We start from the raw sequence: 21,635 nt of genomic DNA, 5'->3' as shown, positions 1-21,635 counted from the left end.
TTCAACAGCGATCCGAGACATTAAGTGGGAAATTACAGTGGGAGAAAATAAAGTACATTTACACAATTAATGCGCGCAAGTATAATTATAAAGGGTACTTTTTCCCATCTTACTTATACGTATACTGGATTCTACTTGAGATACTTGCTCTTTAGCTTTATTTGATAGCGTTAGGTACTTAATACTTTGCATATAAGAATATGATTTCCTTTCTTTTTTTTTTTCTTCAAATATCATCCGATTTGATGGATTAAACTACCCAACAACATAAAAGTAGTACACAAATTGCTCCACCTCCATGCATCAGTAATACTAATCTCATATTTAATAATATAACATTGACAGCCACCATTCTGCTGCATAATAAGTACGTTTGATGCTTTCTTCTGTATATTCTACTGAGGTCACATTTTGACGACGGTCTTTTACTTTTAATACAGGGTTGTTTTTATACTTTATGGTATTTCCACTTATACATAAATAATACTAATTCAACCATTGAATCTAAATATTGTAATTAAAAACAACACAATGTAGCTATACAGATACAGCTATAAGATTTTAAAGGTATAAAAAACACGTAAAAAACTAAAATCCAAAGCGACGGCTATGAATACGAGTATCTGCACGTGTGAGAACAAAAAGCCACGTCGTAGGATGTGTTCTGCGGGCGATCCGGGGCTGCGGTGTTAAGTAGAGGCGATGGATTAGCGGGGAGCGGGCGCCGCCTTCGCTCCTCGCTCCTCTTTAGGCCGGGCCGTCAGTGGGTTGATGAGCCGCGACGAGGCCTGACCCCTCCGTGGAGTTGTTGCCATTATGTACAAGTAGTGGGATAATGAAGCATTCATGCTAATGTGGGCCGGGCAGCACATCATCTGTGTGTAATCCACCACCGCCATCATCCTGACCCACGCTCAGACGCCCCCACACACACACACACAAACACTACCCCCACCCACCACGACACTGCTGCCAGTCGACCCCCCCCCCCAACTCATATCTGTGCATCATATATCGTCTTTCAACAAAAACTGAGTGCCTTAAACCAACGTTATGATGCTACTTCAACCCCCGTGTACGACAATAACGCCCTATTTTCCACATATGGTTTCTGATGCGGGCTAACATGCTACTTAATTTAGCAAAAGTTAGCTGGCCAAATATTTCGATTTAGTAGTCGTCGTTATGGTAGTTGCAGCAGTAGTATAAATAGCGACAAAAGTACGTGTCGGGAGTATGTTGAAGTGGATGATTTGGTCAAACTCACATATACACATAAATATGGTGTGCTGGGTGCTAATAGCATTGTTAGCTACGGACACCTGGGTGCTAATAGCATCTAGCCTTAAAGTTAGCTTAAGATACAAACTGATACTCCTTTGCCGCCATTGGACAAATAAAAGTACCGGCTAAACGTTTAAAATGAGAGTTTATGTAATACAACCTGCTGGTCAGTAACTACGTGGTTCTACTGGTTCTACTGGGCTAAAGATCAGAGCTGGATGAGCTCAACACTTTCCTGAAGCCTCCACCTTTTCCCACATGCATCTCTCCCCCCCCCCCCCCACGGGATTGATTCAAAGTGACTGGGCCCATTAATACTTTGATGCAATGTATCGGTCGCCGGTGACACGGCAGGATGCGTGTTAACAGGGAGGATCATATTTAAAATGGTTCCGCTCAGCACCCCGGCAAAGGAATTAAACCTGCGCCCTGCTCGGCAAACTCACAGGCGCATGCGTTCCTCTCATTTACTCTCATGTCTTCTCGGCCTCTCCTCTTCATCTTCCCCATCTCCCCTCTCCCCCCCCCCCCCCCCCCCCCATCCACTCCGCCCCCTCCTTCGCTCCGTCGCTATCCCTCTTCTCCCGGTGATTATAAAGGTCTTTAGATCTAAGGAATGAATGTATTACCAAAGGCACAGACAAGGCTTGTGATTTGGGGCGCCGTGAATGAAAAATTACCCCTTTGTTCCCTTCATCAATTTGCACGTCTAATGAAATCAAAATCGCGATCGCATAATCAGAAGATGGCCCTCCACCCAGAGAGAGAGAGACCTGATGTGATTTGTAACCTTTCTTTTCCTAAGTGCAGATTAAGGCAAATCTCCCACACATTGTTCCCCGCGATGCGCACGTGTGACGGCAACTGACGAGCTCGGGAATTTGTCATTGAGATCGAAGAAATGAACAACAAAGAAAACAGACCAGTTTGTGCTGTCCCCCCCCCCCCCTAGCCCCCCTCCCCAGAAACCTGGCTCATCTGGCCTGTTTTCCACCACCCTTTGTGTGCACCCCCCACCCCCCCCCGATGACTCCCCTTCCACCCAGCGCTCAAGGTTAACAGACCCAGCCTGTAAACTCTTACATCTTTCCTGCTTGTGGCCGACAAAACCGCCCCGTCTTTGGCACCGCGCCCACCCTGAACCAGTTAGCTTTAGCCTGAGCGATGGGAACACTGGGCCCGTTTCACAGCCGATGGAGGAGCCCGCCTCCCTCCCGGCGATCACTTTGCTAATTGGTATTAATTACTCTTAATCCTAACCCCTAAATCCAATCACTGGCTTCCCCTCTCTGTAAGCCTGCCAGACTCTCCTCTCCCCGCAGAGTGGAGCTCTATTTTTAGACTTGAAAAGGTGGAGGAACCCCGGCACGATGCTCTGGACCCCAAACCGGTGGTTGTTGTTGTTGTTGTTGTTGTTGTTGTTGTTGTTGTTACGGTGACCCCCTCTACTACCATTGGGGATGAAATATAACTGGGTCAGTGACATGGTCTCAAAATAAACAACTCTCCACGAATTCATTATATTTCCTTAAAAACAAATGTTCAATTCCCCCGTTTAATAATTTTTTGAGAACTAATACCATTTCTCATCGGCGGCCATTAAAGTAATCATTGTGCATACGATGAGGCGGCTAATTTGCATGAATGAAACGTACAGAAAAGTAGATAATTAACCTGTTGGGACTCATTTCTTTATGATCGATCGCAAACCGAGTACAGTAATAAAAGACTCATTTGATAAACCATTACACATTATACCCATGATTGGTTTTCGCGTGACGTAGGTAGAGGGGGATTTCACATTTACCAAAATAAGTTAATATCATCGTGTAGGATTCATCTCCATACCACAAACAAAAAGAGAACGCGGAGAACACTTCTGAACCGGAGGTGCTTACGATTTTAAAAGATGATCAATTAGTAAGTGAAAAAAACTTAAAAATATCCAACCCCAAGATATGTTTATTACCACTGATAAGCGCAACACGTTTTTTACACCGGGCTCACAAAAAGCTATTTGTTTAGCGCTTTTGACGACGCTGATTACAAGCCGGTGTGCAAATGCTAATTTGTACACAAACTGTGTTGTTGTTTTCACGAGTCTTTGGTTTTTCATGAGCGCTGATGAAAGACTCAGACTTTGAAGATCCTTAAATCATACAGGTCACGTGACCTTTAAAAGCTGGGCTTAAAAAAGGTCCAAGCATAAAACGGCACGCGATCGTACCCGACGGCGTTAATCGTGAATCTTGTTTCTTAATTGCGATTCGCTGCAGTCGGAGGACAGGTACCTGTGTTCCCTACGCCCAGCTGCAAGGTGCTGCGGTCCTTGGTCAGCCCGTTGGTCTTGGGGCTCGCCGTGGGGGCGATGGTGGACACCGCTCTGGGCGGTCGCTTCCCGGGAACCTTGACCGTCGTCCTCAGCAGGTCGATCTCTTTCCCGTGCACGTTCTGCATGTAGTCCTGCAGGAAGACAAGAACGTCGTAAAAGAAATGGCCTGCTCTCTAGTCCCAATATTTTCCATGCATTGTCCCTCAACTCGAGGGGGACTGATCCAGGAATTATGGAAGGGAAAACAAATTAAAAGACCTATTAGTCACAACCCATCTTAGACCTTCCGCTAAAAGGTGTGCACTAGCAGGGGGGGGGGGGGGGGGGGAATCATCGTGAAGCCGTTACACCTGTGCCCACGCTGTCTCTTCCCCGATATCGATGATGTTTTTGCCGTAGTGAACGCAAACAGTCTCATTCGCTTTCAATTTGTGGCATTTGATTTGGTTTAAAAAAGAGAGACTGCTGCCCAAATGTGGGAGGCCGAGGTGAAAATCGTCGAGCTCAGCAGAAAAGGCCGCCAGATACGGGGAGGGGGGGGGGGGGGGGGGGGGGGGGCGACTTCGGCCTTTCGCCGTTCCCCCCCCCCCCACCACCACCACCACCACCACCACCAACCGGCTCCTCTGCTTTATTACCGTGTCATAAAGCACTCATTTCTTTCCCGAGCCTCCTCGCTAATTACCCAGTGAGCGCTCTCATTTCATTTTATTGCTGGAATTAACAGCCAGATCGAAGCGTGCAAAGCTATTAAGATGTGTGATTAAGCCACATTCAATTAGTTTCTACAAACAATTTAATTGATGTAGCAGATAGAATTAACAGAAGGTGATTGTGTGGATGGCTTGGCTGACTGCGAAATTAAAGGTTCCCCTCTTCCACTCTCAGTCTCCCCCCCCCCCCCCATCGCCCGCCTGCCTCCCTTTTTTTTTTTTTTTTTCCTCACTCCTTCTCCGCTCCACCGCTCAAAATGAGCTGGAGCTGTTACCGCGGTAATGTAACTGTCTCAACCTATTTCACCTCCCCCTCCGTAAGTCAACAGATTCATACATCCATAGATTGGCCCCGACGACCCCCGTAATAGCCGTAATGATCAAGAGATAGCCCCCGTTCAGTCAATTACATACATCACTGTAGCACGGCCGTGCTAATAACCGCTTGTAAATTAAACCGCTAACACACTGTCAGGCGCAACGAGGCCGCGCGCAAGGTTCCCGTCTAACTGTCGGGGCCCGGCGTTTCAAAAGTTCGGGGGGGGGGGGGGGGGGGGGTGTTTTGAGGCCACCTTTTACATTTCACCTTCGGCGCGCATTTATCTAACAAGGATCGTGTGAGAAGGGGCGGGGCCTGTTTTCTGAGCGTGGCAAGCAACCCGGGGGGGCCCTCCTGAGCTGTCCGCTGCCAGCCAAATCCCGAGTGTTTAAGAGGTATTAGCGGCCCAGCGGGGGATTCTGACAAAGACGGATGTTAAGGGGGAGGTGGGGGGGGGGGGGGGAGGCCGGTCAGGCTCTGCTGCCACGCGGCGAGAACCATTATAAATACAAGCCAGCGTGGCGTCTGGGCGCGGCGGGCGCAGCCTCCATTAGACGGCACTGAGGATGGACACCACAGGGAGGGGGGGGGGGGGGGGGGGGGGAGCGCCGAGATGACCACTAGGAAGTCCCCCGTTTCTTAACACTACGCTTAAAGGTCACGGGGTCAGCTCCATACCGCCGTACTGTACGCCGTGCGATTACGCCTCTGTGGAAAAAGCACCAGCGCAGATAATGTAATCCCATCAGGAGAATCAGCGGTTGGAAGACGTCGCGCCATTAAAAAATCTCCAGCGGCACCCTCGAGTACAAACAGCGGCTGCAACAAACACATAAAGCCGATTGGAAAAGGGACTGGGGAGGGAGGAAGAGGAAGGAGAAGAGGAAGGAGGGTTCAGACTCACGTGTAAACTGGGGTGGTAAGTGAGGACGCCGTTATCACACAGTGTGACATATTTCTTTTTCCACTCCTTGTTGAGGGATTTGCCACTTCGCTTCAGAAGGATTCCCTGCAAGAGACAAGGCGTCACGGTGAGCATGCTCTCTTCCCCCAAAAATGGAGCACATTTATGGTAAATACCACCAAAAAAATACAAAACAGCATTATCGTCGTCGCACATTCGTTATGGCGGTTACTTTATTTCCCTTTGCGTCATAAAATGGTCGTAAAGCAAACAGACATAAGCGGCGATTACGAAACAGTATGGAAGTGATTATACGATCAGAAATGTCTAATTAAATCCCCTTTAAACTTTCATTATTTGGTATGTATATTAGTTGGCTGACGGGTTTTATTGACGTGTCAGTTTTTTTCTATTGTGATCTTTTGAACCGCCCCCCCGAAAAAAAAAAAAGTTGGCCCAAGTCCTCGGAGACCATTCCAGAGAGAGAGAGAGAGAGAGAAAGAGAGAGAGAGACAATCCAATTTGCCAGACCTCCTCCCCCGCATCATACACATTACATGCTGAACTCTGGAGGACCTCTCAAATCCGGGGATTAGGGAGTGTGATCTCCCCTTCTTCAAAGCCAACCCCTCAGCTCTGTATTCTATTCTACTTTATCTTCCGGGGGGCCTTTTAGGAGCATCGGGATGGTTTCCCCCCCCCCCCCCCCCTTATCTGCTGAGTAAATCCACTGGTAAACAATGCAGTTCCTCCGCTGGAGGTGGCCAAACGCTGCTGAGTGCAAGGGCCAGGAGGCTCTCTCCGGGGTTAAACTAGTGAGGAGGGGCACGCTTAATTAGGGGATTAGGCCGGGGCGATGTTTGTGCTTTTACAGCCAGGACCTGTGTGTGTGTGTGTGTGTACTGAGGAGGGGGGAGGGGGGGGGGGGGGGGGGGGGGGGGGGGGGGGGGGAGTATTTTGCTAGCCAGGCCCATCCTGCAGGCTTTAATCCGATTAACACATCAGGAAGAGTTGATCCCTCTCGGTGACCTGGGCACCAGGCTGTTTGCCGACAATCATCCTAATCCGAACCCCGATTCATCTGGGGGGGGGGGGGGGGGGGGGAAGAAGAACTCACTGTTGGCTGCATGTTGGGAGAGTTTGGGCTTCTTAATACCTTATGAATATACCTGCCTGTTTATAAATTATGACTTTCTCACTCAAATAAGATTCTTTAAATCTGCTCAATTTGATTTTCTGATGTTATCTTCTCCTAAAAGCTTCTTTTTAAAATGGGGGGGGAAAAAAAACGGTATTTAAAGTTTTTTTTCCAATTAGGCCAACTGGGAACAAAAGGCTAGCGTCGACTTTGGCCGCGTGTTGCCGAAGCTTAATAAATAAATCTGAACAAATGTGTAAAACAACTTCAATAGAAATACAAAATAAAAGATCAATCATAAAATTGTCAAAAAAGGAAACAAATATCTGTTTCATCTATTCTTTTTTTTTTTATTATTGCTTTAAGTAAGTAGTAAAAAAAAAGTACAATTTGTGCATTTAAATTACACATAAATATTATTTTACTGGGGATTTTTCCAGGGGAAAAAAAACATTGTGTCCTTCAAAATCGATAACTTGCCGACTTCCCAGACTCTTCTCAATTTAGTCAATAAAAAGAACTGTAAACACATTTTTAAATGACTCTATAATCATACAAAGTAAATGATCCAGTCACAGGGGCCTCTGGCGACTTTATAATGCATGTTTTACAAGCAAAATATGTTGCTCATCTCATGGCCTTACTGGAGCATACATAAATCCATACATGCAATCAGTGCGCAGCTTCATATATTTATCAGAGCCGGGAAGCGGATCAATAAAGATGCTAAGACAATAAAAAAATGTTCACAGTTTCGCCGAGGTGCATATAGATAAGATATGTTTCATAGGAGCACGTCGTCGCTTTCAGTAACAACAACCGGAACAATGTGATGATTCTTCATTAATTGTTCAATTGTCCGCCGCGTTGGAATTGAGCCGTCTGCTCTTCAAGTTGATAGTTTGCCTGTCAAATGGCATCATGTGTGGAGCCCCGTGCGTCCCATCGACACCGACACCGACACACACACACACACACACACACACACACACACACACACACACACAGATGAGTGTGTTCAGCGTGTGCGACACGAGGAATCAGGCTGGTCGTCAGACGTGCTCTCCGCTCCGTCATATCTACACAGAGGAGATAGTGTCTTTCCCCTCTTTTGTCAGACGACCAGGAGAAAAGCTGCATCCTGCCACTGTGGCTGACTGATAGGCCGGCCCTTTGTGAGGGGGGGGGGCGGGGGGGTGTTATGTGTGTTGGGTTGGGATGGGATTGGGGGGGGTCGGTGATGGGGCAAGAATGCACTCACTGCTGAGGCTCCTCAGCAGTGAGTGCATTGTTATCCTCACTCACTATTTTTTTTTATAGATAGGAGGGGGCGGAGGGGAGGGTGATTTGGCCTGATGGGGGGGGGGGGGTAATTAAGCTCACATTGACACTTTGATCTCCTTGATTGTGCATTTGACTGGCCTGGAGATGAGCTAGTAACACCACTAACCCCCTCCCTCCACATCTGTATACCCCCCATCCTTTGTAGATAAAGAGGGGGATGGCTCTTGTCAAAAGTTGCCATGATAGTTAAGAGAAACTGCCCCCCCCCCTCCCTCCCTGTAATGTACTGGATAAGAATGGGGGGGGGGGGGGGGGGGGGGTGGTTTACAGTAAAGATTACTCAGAGGGGGTTCTTTATTAATGTGTGAAAAAACAACCAGCAGCACATTAAATGTGCACACTTTCTGCAGTGAGTTACAGTAATCTAGTAAAAGACGGAGACATGACATGTTTGCAGAATGGCCACCGTGAAGTTTTTATTTTATTTTATAAAAAAAAAATTTTTAAAAAGGTATTCGCAGCCCTTTCATCCATTTGTGTCGCGCACAAATCCGTCGCATTAATAAGTGCGATTGTGACATCAACGGGCTAATTCCTTATTTTTTTATTTTTTTTTTAGAACACCATGAAATCTATTCATGTGTCTATTTGATGAACACGTGCCATCGGTGGGCGGTAGATGCTGTACGCGGTGGTCTCCTCAAAAAGACAGATCTCCTGATTGAGCGAGGAGGTCTTGGAAGTGTCACAAGTGTCATTATTTCCATCGGACCGAAAGCCACGGCAATTTTCTTCCCAATGGGAATGAGGATGTCTGGCTCAACAGTTTAAAAAGAATAAATAATAAATCATCTTCCGCAGGTAAAAAGAGGATAATATAATGATACCGACCCATTTTTTTTTTTTTTTTCAAAAGCCCTCGTATAATCACAAGTGATTACTAATCAATGTGTCAATTACTGTGGGTCGGAGCTTTAGAAAAATGGTCCTCACTCAGATGTTGCATTCAGCAACTGGTCCTTTAAAAGCAAAGCTCGAATACATCAAAAGAAAATGAAGATAATTGCAATAAAAAAGAAAAGAAAAGAAATTAAAGTACCTGAAAAGTTGGAACTATGTTACATGTTTATGTTTAAATAGAAACCAGTCGGTGAGTCTGTTGTATATAATGCAACGTAACAGATTACGAAACTACTTAAACATCTATCTAATTTTAAGCCAAGCTAGGAAATGTTATGCAAAAATATGATAATAAATAACAATGACATTTCCACGAGGGCCAAACGTGTGTATATATATATATATATATATATATATATATATATATATATATATATATATATATATATTAAAAAGGTGTAACCAAATGTAAGATTATTACCAGAAGAGGACTAAACGCTACACAATAACTGGTTATAACATTTTTAAAAAGCCTTCCCAAACCATATGCTTGTTTACGTTGCTTGTGTTCGTGTTCACGCAGCAAAAACAAACCTTTATTTTAAGTTACGTTCAAATGAGGAAACACGCAAAAAAAAAGTTTATTTTCATTATCGACAATAGAACTCTTCAATACCACAATTTACCTGCAATTTATGGAGGTCAGAAATGAGCTCATCGTGTCTTTTTAAAAAAAAAAAAAAATTATATTATTTGGTAGGCGTGTTGATTTACACAGATAAATATATAATCTCTCTAAACCCCTCAGCCTTCTCCTCTCTCGGCCACACTGATAAGCTGTACCATATCGCCATCTAGTGGTCACGACGACACATGACCAAAATCCCACTGGCGAGCTTATCCACAGGTTACTCAATCTCTAAAAACACATCAACAATGAAGAGAAAAACAACTTCTAATAGCACCGAAAAGGTGATCCCACTTACCGAAAAGGTATCTATGAGAAAAGGTAAAGGGGGAGGGGTGAGGAAGTCGGCTTACCTGTTTGATAGGTATGGCCCGCCCACTGCCTATGCTGTCTGTTTTACTGTCAACGCTCTTTGCTTGTTCACTGGCTTTCCGTGACTGCAAGAAAACAAGAAAGTCAGTCAGCAACTGAAGCGTCAAACTGGCGGGCAAAGCAGAGTGGGAGTGTGAGGTGGGTGTGTGTGTGTGTGTGTGTGTGTGAGGGAGAGAGAGAGAGAGAGAGAGAGAGAGACTGTGGGGGTGTTTGGAGCATTTGTGGAGAAATTCGACATTGCAAATAAATAAAAGTCTCAAAAAGAAGCTCGAAAAGATAAAATAAAAAACAGACAAGCAGACCAGCGGAACAAACAGCAGTAACACCGACGTGCAAGTTGAAAAAAAAACAACAAGACCACACGATAAGACACATCTCAACACAGAGGAGACCAAGGACGACCACACATCGAGTCATGACTCAGCCCTGAAACCCCCCTTTTTGTTTTTGGATGGGGGGAGGGGGGAGGGGGGGGGGGGGGGGGGGGGAGGATGATCCTTTTCCTAGGTGAGAGACCCAGAGAGGGTCCTTTAGTTGGAACCTGCCAGACCAGCTGCTGCGAGAGCAGCCGGTGCATGAAGACAGTACGTTACAGTTCATAATAAACAGGTTAAAAAAGGAGAGAAGAAAAACGGTTATTTCATTTTCACAGGAGACGCATTAATTTTAAAGTAGATTCCATCCGAAACCTGCGAAAAAAACAAAAAATAAACCTGGTGGGACAGGAAAATCATTTTCAAATAACAAACAATTAAAATGTCAAGTTAAAAACACACAAACAGTTCAAGTTGCAGGTCGTGCCTGTGTGGAGGAGGAGGAGGAGGAGGAGGAGGGGAAGAAAGAAAAAACAACGCGATGAGACAAGTTAATATGACTTTTACATGGAAATAAATCATTTAAATAAAAAATTAAAAATCAACCTTCCCACCCCAAAAAAAAAAAAACCCCAAAGAGCTGTGATACAGGTAGGGGACAGACATGAGTGTGTATGGTCTCACTCAGAACATGAGAGATGTCCAGTCACCAATGGAGAAGAGGTACGAGTCTTGACTTCAAGTAAACCAACTCTGGGTGTTTATATTGTTTTTCCAACATTTTATTTTTTTTTCGAATGATGACTTGTTTAGCTTCTATACAGACACCATACAAAGCAAGTCACAAATCCACTTCAAAATATTCAACAGATTGAGCCAAACATTGCAGTTCCCACAAAATATAGGATGAACAATAAAAGGCATTATTTCATATACTCCTTATATGTACGTACTTTTTTTTTTTTTAATACATATATATATATATGTATATATATATATATATATAGAGTACCATCATAAATAAAATACAATACAAGATATACAGCAGTCTATATTTTTTTTCCGTCAATCCGTTCATGATAGAAAAGCGATTATGCGAGAGTTCATAATCTTTGTACCAAGACCTAAAACTGAGGAAAAAAAATTGAAAAATAAATAAAATGAATAAAAAGACAATTGAATGTGCAACAAAATAAATAAAAGAAAAAAGGGGAAAACAAATGTTAAGTTTAACTACATTCATACAAGTCGGTGCAACCCAGTGTCATCCAATATGATCCGTCTCTGTAACACCTCAACAACCCCCGAACCCCTGGTTTTTATGAAGGCCTTCATAAAATAAACCCCCAAAAATACCTCCATGATAATACATTTATACCACAGTTGTCAATTCCATTCAATACTCCCTGGAAAAATAAAGAAGGAATCAAATAAATAAATTAAAAAAAAAAAAAAAAAAACGAACGTCGGAAAATCAAAAACAAAAAGAAGAAGAAGAAGAAGAAGAAGGAAAAAAAAAAGAGAAGAAACTTGGCACCTCTAGTCCTTGAGTCCTCATTTATGGCAAAAGGCAGTGTGATGTCATGTGAGGAAAAGGTTGTGTCCTTTGGGGGGGGGGGGGGGGGGGGTTGGATAACAGTTCCAAGAGTGACTTGACTGTACAGCGTATGTATGGGATGTCTGAATGGGAGTTTGGGGGCGGAGGGGTGGGTAGTGTGGAGGGGGGCGGGGTTGGGGGGGGGGGGGGGCATTTCCAGAAGAGTCTCTAGAGTCTGTCTCACTTCGTGATACTCGACAGTCTCATTTTGAGTGTGCTCAAAACACTCAAATGGACCCCGACTAGTCCTATGGATGCATTACCCCAAACGCCGTACAGCCGCTGTCAGTCTATCTTCTCTCTATCCTGACTGGCAAAGCAGGGGAGCGGTGGGGGTGGGGTGGGGGGGGGGGCTCTCTTTGTTTTTTGGGGGCGGGGTTCTCTTTTTTTTTTTTTTTTTAAACCATCACGCTCTTCTAATACGGAAGGAGTCGGAAAGCCCTTTATGCTGAAGAAAAGGTTGGAAACAGAAGCACAAATCTGCAAATATTGAAAAAACAGTGTGTTTGTTTTTGTTTTTTTTGTTTGTTTGTTTGTTTACGTTTTGTTTTTAATACGTGGAGATTCGGTAAAAAGCTCAAAAGGGGGACTAAAAACGTGAAATGTGACACGTGAAATGGCAGACGTGAATATATATATATATATATATATATATATATATATATATATATATATATATATATGAAGATGAATGTGGGATAGAATTAAGTATTAAAAAAAATGCCGTAGTATTCATCTAAATTCTTTAAACGGTGTGCTTTAACACAAAAAGGGACAGACAGCCTGAAGAAGTCAGGAAAAACCACAGATTACCCCCCATCCCCCCCCCCCAAAAAAAAAGAAAATCATCGTTTTCGGAGTTATTGACCATGGAAGCACTAGGAAAAGAATAATGTGTACTGCGCTGACACCTAGTGGCCGAGGACAGTTATGGCAAAGACTGGTTTGAAATGATTTGTGGCCGGTGACATTGATGGTGAAAAGACGGAGTGATGAGATGTTCTAAAGCTTTGAGGTTCATTTATTTACTTCAAACCAAAGTGTTATGGAAAAAGATTCAGCTACTTTAAGATTTTATTCATAATAATAATAATCCACATCGGATGTTTTGGTGTCGGATTAAATTTGAGCCAAAATAAAAAAATCTGTCCCCAAAAGTAATATTGTAATATATATATATATATATATATTTTTTTAAACTGCACATAGAAAAGGATTCCCAATGCCAGTGTGCCACAAATGTGACAATTATTACTTTTATATATCCATTATTAGAACAGAAAAACATTGGATGTAAATGACGTTAAGTGAGTCTGATATTGATCTGTTAAAGTCCACTAATGAGATTAAGGCATATTTTCATTCATGGTATACTTTCTCTTGAAACTCCACAAAAAAAATGAACTATAAAGTGAACCTACTTACAAGAAAGAGTGTGGCTAGAAAACATGAATGGCAGCCCGCCGTCTATCAGGGAGCAGCGGGACGTTTTTTTTTTTACTTTGTCACACAGATGTTATTTTTATTTTGTTTTTTTAAATGTTTTTTTTTGTTTTTAAACGGACACAGCGAGGAAAGGGAACGTCCTCGATGGAATATTTTTCTTTCTTTATGGCGTTTCTTGTATTGGCAAAAAAAAGAAGAAGAAGAAAACAAAAAAAAAAAAAAAAAAAAAAGGGGGGGGGGGGGGGGTTTGGCACTGCTAGTCTTCCTCTCCTTAAGCCCACTGCACTCTTCAAGTGTCACTGAAGAAATGTCGACATCGCCCCGTTAACTTCCCTTCCCTTCCCCTTCCCGTCCCCTCCTCCTCCTCCTCCTCCTCCTCCTCCCTCCCCACTCCCCCTCTCCCCCTCTCCCACCCCCCTTCGGGCTCGCCGCTCCTCAGAAGGTCATGAGCTGAAACTCCCGCTCGGCCTGCCACTCCGGCACCCACACCGGGTAGGTGGCGTGCTTCGGTATCTCCATGACGCGGACGGGGAGAGGCTCATTTCTCTGGTGGACATGGTTAGTCACTACCTAGCGGGGGGGAAGGGAGACAACAAGGGGAGCTAGCACACAGCCTGTACTGCTCGGAGGCCACAAAAAAAAAGCCTGCGGCTCCCACAGCAGCTTTGGGGTGGGGTGGGGTGGGGGGGGATAGATAGGTGGGGAGGTTCGAGAGGGAGTTAGTTAGAAGAAGAAGGAGGAGGCAGGAGGGAGGAGACAGAAGAAAAGCGCTGAGGGACAGGAAGGACGGGTGGAGGAGAAGGGTTGTTTTTAAGAAGGTGGGGAAGGAGAGGAGTGAGGAAAGGAATCATCTCACGTAGCCTGATCTCTGTCTCGTAAAAAAGCTCTTAAAGAGTTCTAGAGGAAGAGAAAAGGAAAACTTGGAAAAGCTGACTCGGGCAAATACTAAATAAATATAAATATATAAATTCAGCAGGGCCTCCCCCGAACTTGAAAGAGGCGGACTACGTGAGATTAGGAAAGGCTTAGCGGGCAAAGAAGAAGGCTGGTGTAGGAGGAAAGAGAGAGAGAGAGGGGAGGAGGAGGAGGAGGAGGAGGAGGGGGGCAGGCTGGGTAGAAGAAGAGGGCAGAGGCTACAAGTAAAAGACAAGCTTAGACAGCTCAGGAAATTAGACGTGGTTAGTGCACACATATGCTATTGGTAGAGCAAAAGGCAAATACGACAGGACACGGGGGTAAAGAGCAGGCATGACAAGGTGGTCGGGATACTGGTGATGAAGGGGGGGGGGGGGGGGGGGGGGGGGGTAATTCCTGGTGGTCGGATTCGGGGGCCGGAGTAGAAGTAAGCGAGCCTCTGGGGAGTGGCACTAGCGTCGGCATGCGTTACTAGCAGCGCGTTACTGAGGGCATCGGGCTGGCTCGGACTTTTTCTTTTTTTTTTTTTTTTTTTTTTTTTTTTTTTTTTTTATAGCTTAAGCTCGGGTCGGGCAGGAGAGGCGGGCATTGGCGGTTTTGTTGCTGCCCAAAAGGGAAGTCACTGCAAAGAAAGGATCTAGTAAAAAATAAGAGGGGGAGGGGGGGCAGGGGGGAGGGGGGGGAGGTCAAAGATTTAGACAGAGGGCCTGGTTTGTTGTTGTGGGTGAGATGAGAAAACGTAATATCCATGTGCAATCACTACATCCAATTAGAAAAGAAGAAGAAAAAAAAAAAAAAAAGGACATGAGAACCACAGTGCTTATCTTTGATATTTGCTTTGAAAAGAAGGGTTATTCTTTTATTCTGGAGCATTTTTTTTCCCGGGGGATCGAATGTAATTTTTTTTTTTTTTGTTTCCTTTCCTTTCCTTCCTTCGCCTGCATAGGAGGCAGGAGAGAGGGGGGGGGGGGGCCTGCGATGCACCTTTTTTTTTTTTTTTTTCTTCGAGCGAGCCCTGTCCTCCCTCTGGTGGACAAAGTGTGCGCCCGCAGACACGCCTTTTTTCTCTCTTCTTTTAAGTAGTGTGAGTGGGTGTCTGCTTTGCATCAGCTGTCGCATACTTACTGTGAAAATGTTGGAGCGGCGCTTCGACTGCTTGCGGATGGGCGTGGGCGTGTTGGAGGAGGCGATGGTTCTCGATTGCGCATCTCCCGCTGATCGATGCTGGGGGTGGAGGGAACAGAGGAGGAGTAGTCGCTGAACGCACCCCCACCATTGGCCGCCTGGGGAGCGAGAGGGATTAAACGAGGAGCCGAGGGAGGAGGGAGAGGTGAGAAAGATGGAGAGATGAAGAAGGGACATTTCTACTTATTTTCCCAGCGTAAAAGCTCCCAACGGTTGAACCCGCGCGGCACACGGGTCAGGAAGTAAAACAGCGCGCCGCGGTCGAGGGTTCGGATCTCACCTGGTTGATGTGGACAGAGGGGATGGATGCGGCGGGCACTGACGAGTGGCTGGGAGAGTTGGGGAGGGACTTGCACGGGCCGATGGAGAGCTGCTGCTTTTTCCTCATGGCCACGACCTTCTGGGCAACTGGAGGAGAGAGCGTGGCAAAGGACACAGCAACACGTTGCTCATTAACCCCCTTAGGTTTCCTCACACGTTGCATTGCTCCTTTCTGGGGACGACAACGCAGACTAAAAAGAAGCGAATATGAGCAATTCATTAAACAAATGAGTATCTGTGAGTCGTGGGTATACATCTTTATTAAAAGTGCAGCAACGTCTCTCTGGTTTCCAAAAAAAGATTTGCAATCGTGACTTTTTGTTTTGTCATGACAACAAAGAATTTGGTGAATGTGCGGCCACAATAAAACAGGCGGTTGTGCAACTAATCGGTACAAACAACAACAACAACAGTAAACACAGATTTTAGATTGAGTCTTTATGCATATGTAATAGAAGACAGCATGATCATCTAATTTTAGTAAATAGCTATGCAGATAAATATATTTGTAGTCATTTTTTTTTGTTATAATTGCAAAAGGTTAAGAAGCTACAGATACAGATGAACTGGCCCTTTAATATTTCGTTAGGAGCCTGGAACATAAAGGTGATTAAATCAGGTTATGCATCTTCATATAAAAACAGTGTTTCGCTTGCATCACGAGAGGCTTCAGGTGTTTTTTGGTTTGAGAAATGTTCTTTAATAAAAGTCTGTATACGATGACCGACTGAAACCTCATTATTGATCAGCCTCCGATGGCGTGTTTGTTGCTACACTGACGTCGGTGCGTCCCGGCCCCCGACCACCCCCCCCCCCCCCCCCCCCCCCCCCCCCCCCCCCCCCCCTCCTCCCCGACACTCTCGTGCAGCTCTCGCACTTCTTCATAAAACACGACGCCTGGCCGCATATTAAAATCAAAAAGTCAGGTAACAAGCAACATTTCTAAAAAATAGGGCCTCTCGCGCTCCTGGGGATGCGACATTTAGAGAGAAAAAACCCCCAAAAAAACACCTCTATTTCCCAGAAACAAGTAATCATCCAAAAATGATGCTTGCAATTTTGTTATTGGGCGTCATTCCAGAGGGATCTCGGCCAAATGGGACTATTGTCAGCATCCGAACTGCCGGATTTACCGTGCACGCACACACACGCACACACACGCACACACACACACCACACACACGCTCGCGCCTGCGCGCTGCGCGGGATAACGTGCCAGAGGTTTTTTTTTTGGGTTGGATTTTAGGGAGAAACGCAGATATATTTAAGGAGACATAAAGAGGGCATTTCACCCAGTCGTACACGACTGGATGTTAAGCGTTCTTTTTAGCTGCCGGCTCCACGCTTTGTGTGCAATCCGATCGTCCCCGACGTGAGCTCGTTTTTTTAATAAATTAAAACGCCTGCTGCGTTATTAATTAAGACGTTCCTCTCCATGTTCATAAAGTACACTGCTAATCACAGCTGCTGACCACACAGCATAGAGGATATCAATGTGTACGTGCATATATATATATATATATTCTCAACAGCATGGGGTCCTTCTCAATTAAGTGCAGTGGAAAAACCAAACTAAACCATGTAATAAGAGTGAACTTTAAAGCAAATTCTATTCACGTTTCACAGCGTGACGAAGAAAAAATGTCGAGAATTATGGAAGTTGATCTAATGTGTTGTAACCGACTGCTAATTTGACCACTTTCTTGTGAAATGGGAACAAGGTGAAAACATCCTGCGTCACATCGTTTACTTCCCATAAATTGGTCATTTTTCCATCTCTAGATGTCTAGAGTATAGCTCAAATGCCCAGTAAAGGGGGGGGGGGGGGGCGGGGGCAAATGCCCAGTAAGCTACACCTTCCACTTCCTGTCTAACCCATGTCCATGTTTCCTTTGGGCCCCCCCCCACGCCCCTCTCACCGTCCTGGAAGACTCTCTCCACGTTCAGGCCGTAAGTGGAGCAGGTCTCGTAGTACGTGCAGCGCTTCAGGTCGTTCGACAGCTTTCTGGCCCGCGAGTCGTCGATCACTCTGGGGTTGGCAGCGCTGATGGCGTCTTAAGAGAAGGAGGGTGAGCGAATACCACTTTACTACAACGACGAGGCAAAGGATGCTATTGAAGTCAATTCATTTTGACCAGAAGAGAAATACAGAAATATACACTTGGGCACTGTCGTTTACAGGGGACTAAAAGAGGTGGAAATGGTGCATTCACAGGGGACTATTTTCAGCTGCGGATTAATACACATTTGATGCGCATGCAAGTATTTCCGGATTGATTAAAAAAAAAGAACTACTACTAATTGTCTATCACGATCAATTCCTTGTTGGTTTTTTGCTTCTGATCTTTTATGGGATTTGTTGATAATGATCAAATGTAAAAACCCACCTTGTGTTCCAACGAGGACCATGGGGACCTCCGCCGTGTTCCTGTAGCTGGAGAGACGCAAGAAGTAATTGTAGACCGTCTGGAAGCTGATCTCGTCCTCCAGGCTGAAGACGAAGACCACCGCGTCCACCCAGGCGGCGAACTGAGGAGGAGGAGGAGGAGGAGGAGGAGGAGAGCACGGTGAAAACTAAGGGGGACGAATTATTGCACGAGAACTTGTAAAAAACAAACGGAATCTGCTTATAAAAAAGAGGTGAAGTTTCTCTGTGCTCACCTTAAACCTGAGTTTAAGTCTCGTGCACACTAGTACTACGACTACGACTAGTACTACGACTAGTACTATGACTACGACTAGTACTACTAGACATCACAAGTGGTTTGGAGGCCAATCGTGATCTATTAGGCAACAAGGGTGATGTGCACACTTGAAAGCAACAGAGAGAGAGAGAGAGAGAGAGAGAGAGAGAGAGAGAGAGAGACCTTTAAAAGAAAGGTACATTTCTTGTGTCGTAGCTAAACTTTTGAAATATACAATATGCATGTTCATAGATCCTAAAAGGAATAGATGTACATTTAAGAATTCACGTCAAGGTATTTAAACTTTTTTCTTTTTTTGTAGGGAAAACTGTTGAGACACAAATGTGGTTAAATTCATTTTTACGAATACAATTTGTTGGCCCCCGTTAAGACGCTTTTCACTGCTGTGTGTGTGTGTGTGTCGCAGGCCTTTTGCCTGAAGTTCACCCACACAGACACAAGGGGGCAGCGTCGCAGCAGCCACGGGACCAGACGCAGAGGGGGGGAGGGGGGGGGGCGTCAGTCACCAGGTGATGTGAAAGCCAATGATTAAACACCACCGCGGCGTTCCTCATCCGCTGTGGTGAGTTTGTATCTGCGTCATGTCAAACGATCTCAGTGTAGTTTACGAGCAGAGAGGAAATCAATCGTCATCGTTCATTTGGCCCTCTTCTCCATCCAAGGTTTGCACACCTCACTCAGAGCCCCCCCCCCCCCCACAAGAAAAAGAATGGTAAATGGCAAATCAAGCCTCCTGTGAGCGTGCACATAATGGGAGGCCTTTTCAATGATGCCCCTAATTACACAGGCAGCTGACAAACCAAACCAAACTAATTTACATTCCCTGATCTCACAGAGAGCGCAACAAACCGGAGCTTTGACGCACGGTCAACGCATCACAATGAGACGGGAGTCGACAAAGCAACGGAAGTTACACAATACTTTGTATTTAGGACGTGAAACTCCAAGGAGCGATATTCCCCCCCAAAAAAAAGGCCCTCGATACATTCTAATCCTCGTGTTTTGTGCTGTGCTTCAGTACGGTGCTGTAAGTACTGCTGAGAAGCACACCGACGCCACAGCGTCATCTCCTGAGTGGACGGGAGTGAGTGTGTAAGCCGATCGCCGCCTGTTTACACTTCCAGCAGACGTGGAGCGACATTAGCATTCATTTGGAGTCGTGTTTCTGACCACCAGACACAACGTGAAGTCCAACCTCCTCTCCGTCCAGCTCCTGAGGGAGATATCTGGCTCTTAAGCCCCTTAATGCTCCGCTACGCTTCGACAGGAAGCTGCTGCAGCTGTGTGTGTGTGTGTGTGTGTGTGTGTGTGTGTGTGTGTGTGTGTTTTTGGTCGGCTGCATCTGGACACGACGCCGCCGAAGGCCGCGAGAGTCAAATGTTGCACACTTTTAACTCATGGCCATCTTTTTAGACGGCTTTAGTTGCGCGTTACGTACAGATTAAGACTTAAGATGCGAAAACATGTGATTAAACACAAAGAAAAATACAATATGATCCATTGTGCTAAATTTGAAGCATGCATTTGCATAAATACAAATTTGTCCAAAAACAGACACCAAAGCAAATGGTATGAATGCATCCTTTGACTGTTAAAAAGCCAGACTTGGATGAAGTAGAATTAAAACGTAAACGTCCTGTAAGACCTGTGAATGGGAGGTAAAAAACCCAACTTGACATCACGCCATGTTTAGCAGGAAGCTATTTCATTTCCATTGTGAAAGCATGACATGGTCTCTTATGGAGACTCGGTGCAGCCCACTCCGGATGACACAGCAGCTCCGTTACTCTCCATATTGCACATAATCATACAGTAGATGCTGCTTTGCCACCGCCGACGTTATTTTTGGCTCGGCGTGCTCATTGATCCGTTGTGCCGCCCCGCTGCTCCAAACACTCCTGCAGAGAAGTAATGGCCCGCCTCTAAAAACACTTCCTGCCTGCACGACAGCTTCGCAGAGCTCGACCCAAAGACATCCTCAAGTCAAACAAAAACACCTTTCAGAGGAAAATAAGTCATTTAAAAAGCATCGAGTAAGAACCCAAACCACCGATTAGTGGACTAGACCGTAGTTTGCACCCCGTCCTGACACATCTTCCTCTTACCTGCAGTTCTGGAGGCCCTCCTTCATCTCTGATCAGAAGCAGGTAGCTCTGTCCGTCCACCACGATTTCCTTCTTGAACCGTCCACCTGAGGAAGAGACATTTTTTATCAATTATGTTGTTATTGTTGTTTTCCCAGAGACGATTCATATATATATATATATATATATATATATATATATATATATATATATATATATATATATATATAACGTGGGGGGGTCACGGCCGTCCACAGGAGGCCTCGACTATGTCGCTCCTCTTCTTCACTCGGCAGATAAAAAGAAAAGACTATGCAGGTTTTTTTTGCATATCATTTGAATGGTCCGCGATCCTGCGGAGGATAAAAAAAAAACAACACACACATTCAAATGAGGGAACGTCGTGAGGCTGACGCCCCCCCCCCACGGTGCCTCTTTATGAATATACGAAATAAATGTGCTGAAGGCAATTTTGACAAGAGGGAGGGGGTGCACCTGTTACACTTAGTCTGGGAGTTTCATACGCAGGCCCGTTAAGCAGAGATATTCTTATATAATAAGAGGGCCCGGAGTTCACGCTGTGCAACCAGCGCATCGAGGAGGACCACGAGGGTCTTACATCACGGGAGGAGCCCCGTCATGTTTTTAACAGGCAGGAGTTTATTCCCCGTCTCAGTGAGCGATACATATATCCTCTCCAGCCTGCTCTTCCACCCGGTGTAGTCCACTCTAGCCCGCTTGGCAAATAAGGGATTCTCCCACGTACCGCCAGCCAAACTCAAGTCACAGAGCTTTGGAGAAACTATGTCTCTGTGTTTCTCTGAATCCCGTTTAACAAAAAAAAAAAAAAAAAGGAGGGGAGGGGAGAGAGAGATGAGGAAGATCTAATTACACAGACTGGATCAGAACGGCACAGCAAACCAAAGATTCATCAGAATCACGGAGCCTGGAGGCGTACGCCAGGAACAGATTACGGAAAGTCTCCGTATCTGCGAATGACAAGCATGTCTCTGGTGCAAACGGAACGTAATCACCCCGGGGACACCGCTGTCTTTATTTAGAGCCTGAGCCAATACAACAACAACAACGAGAGGCCTGTGCCAGCACACGAGAGTAATAATTGCGAGCCCGCCC

The 21,635-nt window shown here is 45.3% G+C and overlaps 1 protein-coding gene across 1 annotated transcript in view; it reads right to left on the bottom strand.

The window, feature by feature from the left end:
- Positions 1–21,635, bottom strand: part of agap3 (ArfGAP with GTPase domain, ankyrin repeat and PH domain 3) — a 67,209-nt gene that overhangs the window by 32,647 nt on the left and 12,927 nt on the right. Inside the window, 9 exon segments of the mRNA XM_034555612.1 lie at positions 3,576–3,747; positions 5,553–5,657; positions 9,916–9,999; positions 15,332–15,406; positions 15,409–15,489; positions 15,672–15,799; positions 17,632–17,766; positions 18,100–18,241; positions 20,523–20,608. Coding sequence (XP_034411503.1) covers positions 3,576–3,747; positions 5,553–5,657; positions 9,916–9,999; positions 15,332–15,406; positions 15,409–15,489; positions 15,672–15,799; positions 17,632–17,766; positions 18,100–18,241; positions 20,523–20,608 — 1,008 coding nt within the window.

This window comes from Cyclopterus lumpus, chromosome 17 (genome assembly GCF_009769545.1).
Source record: "Cyclopterus lumpus isolate fCycLum1 chromosome 17, fCycLum1.pri, whole genome shotgun sequence".
In the NCBI taxonomy this organism is placed as follows: domain Eukaryota; kingdom Metazoa; phylum Chordata; class Actinopteri; order Perciformes; family Cyclopteridae; genus Cyclopterus; species Cyclopterus lumpus.
This window is presented reverse-complemented; position numbering and strand designations above follow the sequence as displayed.